This window comes from Porites lutea, chromosome 3 (assembly GCF_958299795.1).
Source record: "Porites lutea chromosome 3, jaPorLute2.1, whole genome shotgun sequence".
NCBI lineage: Eukaryota > Metazoa > Cnidaria > Anthozoa > Scleractinia > Poritidae > Porites > Porites lutea.
In genome coordinates this window covers 12,188,718-12,191,744 of record NC_133203.1, presented here as the reverse complement: position 1 = coordinate 12,191,744, position 3,027 = coordinate 12,188,718, and the positions used below count along the sequence as shown (strand labels likewise).

At 39.1% G+C, this 3,027-nt stretch overlaps 1 protein-coding gene across 3 annotated transcripts in view; it reads left to right on the top strand.

The window, feature by feature from the left end:
* Positions 1-438: 438 nt before the first annotated feature.
* LOC140930492 (3-hydroxyisobutyryl-CoA hydrolase, mitochondrial-like) overlaps positions 439-3,027 on the top strand; it is a 19,870-nt gene continuing 17,281 nt past the window's right edge. For 2 of the 3 annotated variants that reach the window (XM_073380208.1, XM_073380207.1), the window contains exon 1: positions 439-551. In XM_073380208.1, the coding sequence (XP_073236309.1) occupies positions 526-551 (26 nt within the window). In that variant the 5' untranslated portion in view covers positions 439-525. The remainder of the gene's footprint in view (positions 552-3,027) is intronic. The other variant, XM_073380209.1, reaches the window with a different exon arrangement.

Genomic DNA, 3,027 nt, shown 5'->3' with positions numbered 1-3,027 from the left:
TTTTCGTATTCGGTTTCAGTGTGAAGTTTGGGCCAACATGTTTGCCGCTTTTCTCCAGCGATCGCCTACTCTTCGAGCTTCTGATCGATGCTTCGGAAACCTACAAAATCATCCTGTTTCCTGAAGATATACGCGTCCCTTTTGATTGCAAACAGCAAATAGCTACTAAACATTAAAAGCAGAAGACATCCCACGTAATTGTATTTAAAAAGAAGTCCGTAAAAAGTTATTTTAGGTGGAATCCGTGCTAAACACTCCGCAAGTTCACTGAAAGTCTTCATTTGCAATTTTTGTTTATCCTCCAACGCCTCGCTTTCATGACTAGGCACCAGTTTTTTCCCGCGTGTCCGCCATTTGTGAATACGGTGTATATTCTTAATTTTTTTCGTCTACCGTTTGCTACACTATACATGAGGTACTTAATGAATCGGTGAAAACGCTGACCAAGGTCTACACACGCAGGCGCTTATTCTTTCCCTCAGCTTTGATTTTTCCAGCGATTTTTCCAGGAAACAGCTCTGATCAATGTATCCAACACATTGTGTAAGCAGGTGAATTATATCGCTGTCATAATTAGCGTTATGACAAATTAGCGCGTTGCATAATTACTCATTATTAAGCTTGTTAAGCTAACAGAAAAAAATGGGTAGGTTTGTACCCTAGGCCGGTTTGTACAGTATGGACAGCTAGTCTAACTTCGCTATTTTTAAAATGTAGCTTTTGGATTGACCTTCAAATGTTGGCTTGTTTTTGATATCCTTCTTAGTGAAGCATGGTAAAAACTGGCGTCTAGCGATTTTCATTATTAGAGACAGTTAATACCTTCCTTAGTCTTGAGAAGATTAATCTTATGGAGCTGTAAGTTGACTATGTTACAAGAATCAGGGTTAGAAGACAAAGGAAATCGAGAATCAACCTAGGTTAAAAAAATTTAACCTGGATATAATTTTGACCTCTAATAACCACACAGAACACACCAGTACTGTCAGTTTGTCAGTTAAGAGCGGGTTAGATGTATGGACTCTCAAGAAACATGGCAACTTCTCAGTCTCCAGTTATTCTGCTCGATTGTGAAAATTAATAGCTTTGCAGTTCAAGAGGTAGCTGCCATCATTATACATAAGCTGGGAAAGGCAGTTTAGCCTTGGGCCAATGTGCAAATTGTAATGACAAGTGGACACACAAGTTTTTTTATAAGAAAAAAACATTGTGCATGGCAACTTGCTTTTGCCCTTGGGGAACTAGGAAAAGACACCTCACCAAAAGTCAGAACTTGCTGGCTAATCCAGTCATCTTGAAAATGAAAATTAATAGGTTTTCATCCAGATTTCTTTCAAAAAACTCATTACTTTCATCTATATACTAGTTTTTTTAGGGAAAGACTGATTTGTTTGGACAGCTCTGAATAAAGGTTAAAAGTGCCTAGTAAGTTCTTGATAATGGTAACGCCCTTACTTTTTGTTCAAAATTCATATATATACAGTCTAGATTCAGAGCTTAGGGCTCCCTGTAAAACCTTCACAAATAAGTCTTCTCTAGTAGCCAGTGAGTCAAGAACTGTCAGCTTCAGCTTCCTGAATGCCTGTTGAAGGCATCAGGTGTAACTTCCCATCCAGATGTTCATTTGGCTTGTCACGCAATCCTCCCCAACAAATATCTGCTGAAACAAACATTTAAAAATGTAGACCAATCACAGTACACTTCCAGATCAGGGTAGTGCACTTTCAACCTTGAGGAATTTTGCGAGAGACTCAGAACGGTCAGAAAGGTCTCATAAAAAGGTTTGGAAGACCGGCTGCTTACACCTTTAGAACAAACTTCTCAGTTATTCATAAGCTTTTGTGCTAGAGGCTACCCTCACAATCTCATTGAAACAATTACCTTGGAGTTGGCTTCACTACGAAACAATAGAGTGCAAAAAACAATTCTGCTTTTTGTTTAGTTACACCATACCATCTTGCCATTGCCTCACCAAAAGAACTCCTTTATGACCAGGAATGGGGCAGGAATGCATGATGAACCCCTGAGATTGTCTGCGCGGGAGGTTACTTCAAATGCTCTTCAAATAATTCACTCTGCTCCATGGGAGGCTCTCATGGTTATGTGAGTTCCAGTCCAGCAGATCATTTTTCAGACTGGTCCAAGGGAAAGTGGGTTTGAGGATAAAATTTATCATCAGGGGTCTGACTGCAGTGTAGTTTATATTATTTATATAATTTATAGCATTAGTTATACTGGTTAAAATGGTAACATCTAATCTGATTGGTCTGGTCAACAATAGAGCATAGCAGTGTGTTAACAGAGACTCACTTATATAAGGGACAGTCCAGATCTGTCCCTTATAAAAGTGGTTGAATACTCTATGTTTGCAGATACAAAAATTTTTTTGACCTCTTTCATCAACCATTATGAGAAATCATGGGTCTAACCAGTATACCTGCCAACTCTCACGCCTCCGAGTTGAAAACTTCGATCTCACACCGGCTCACGCTTGCGGGCCAATTTCTCACACCTGATTGAAAAATGTGAGTTGTTGCTGTCTTGCTTGACACAATTTCCAAAAATATGTTAACTCAGACCCATGTAAGGAACGAAAACCACGTGTAAAATGAATAAATGACAATACCTTCCTTGCGATCTCTGATTTTTGAAGTAAAAAGCAAGTGAAAACTTTGCCTTCGGCAGACTTCGGACGTCTTCGGAAGACTTCGGACTTCTTCGGGAATCTTCAGAAATGATCATGTCGTCTTCAAAAATCCCAGCACTCCCAGGATAAAAATCTCATGCTTATATCTCAGAAAAAGTTGGCAGGTATAAACCAGTGTTAGCTTATACTCTGGGAAAGTTACTGCTCAGTTTGGTCCTTAGAAAAAGCACATCATTGCTTTGTTAATAGTCCTTTCTAACCCTGTAAGATGTCTTCTCAATTTCCCTCAGTTGTCTTTAAAACTGTCTCGTTGTTTTCCTCTTTTGACTACCCCTTAATTTGACTTTTCCTTTTTTGTTTGTGCTTTTTTAACATCTGCC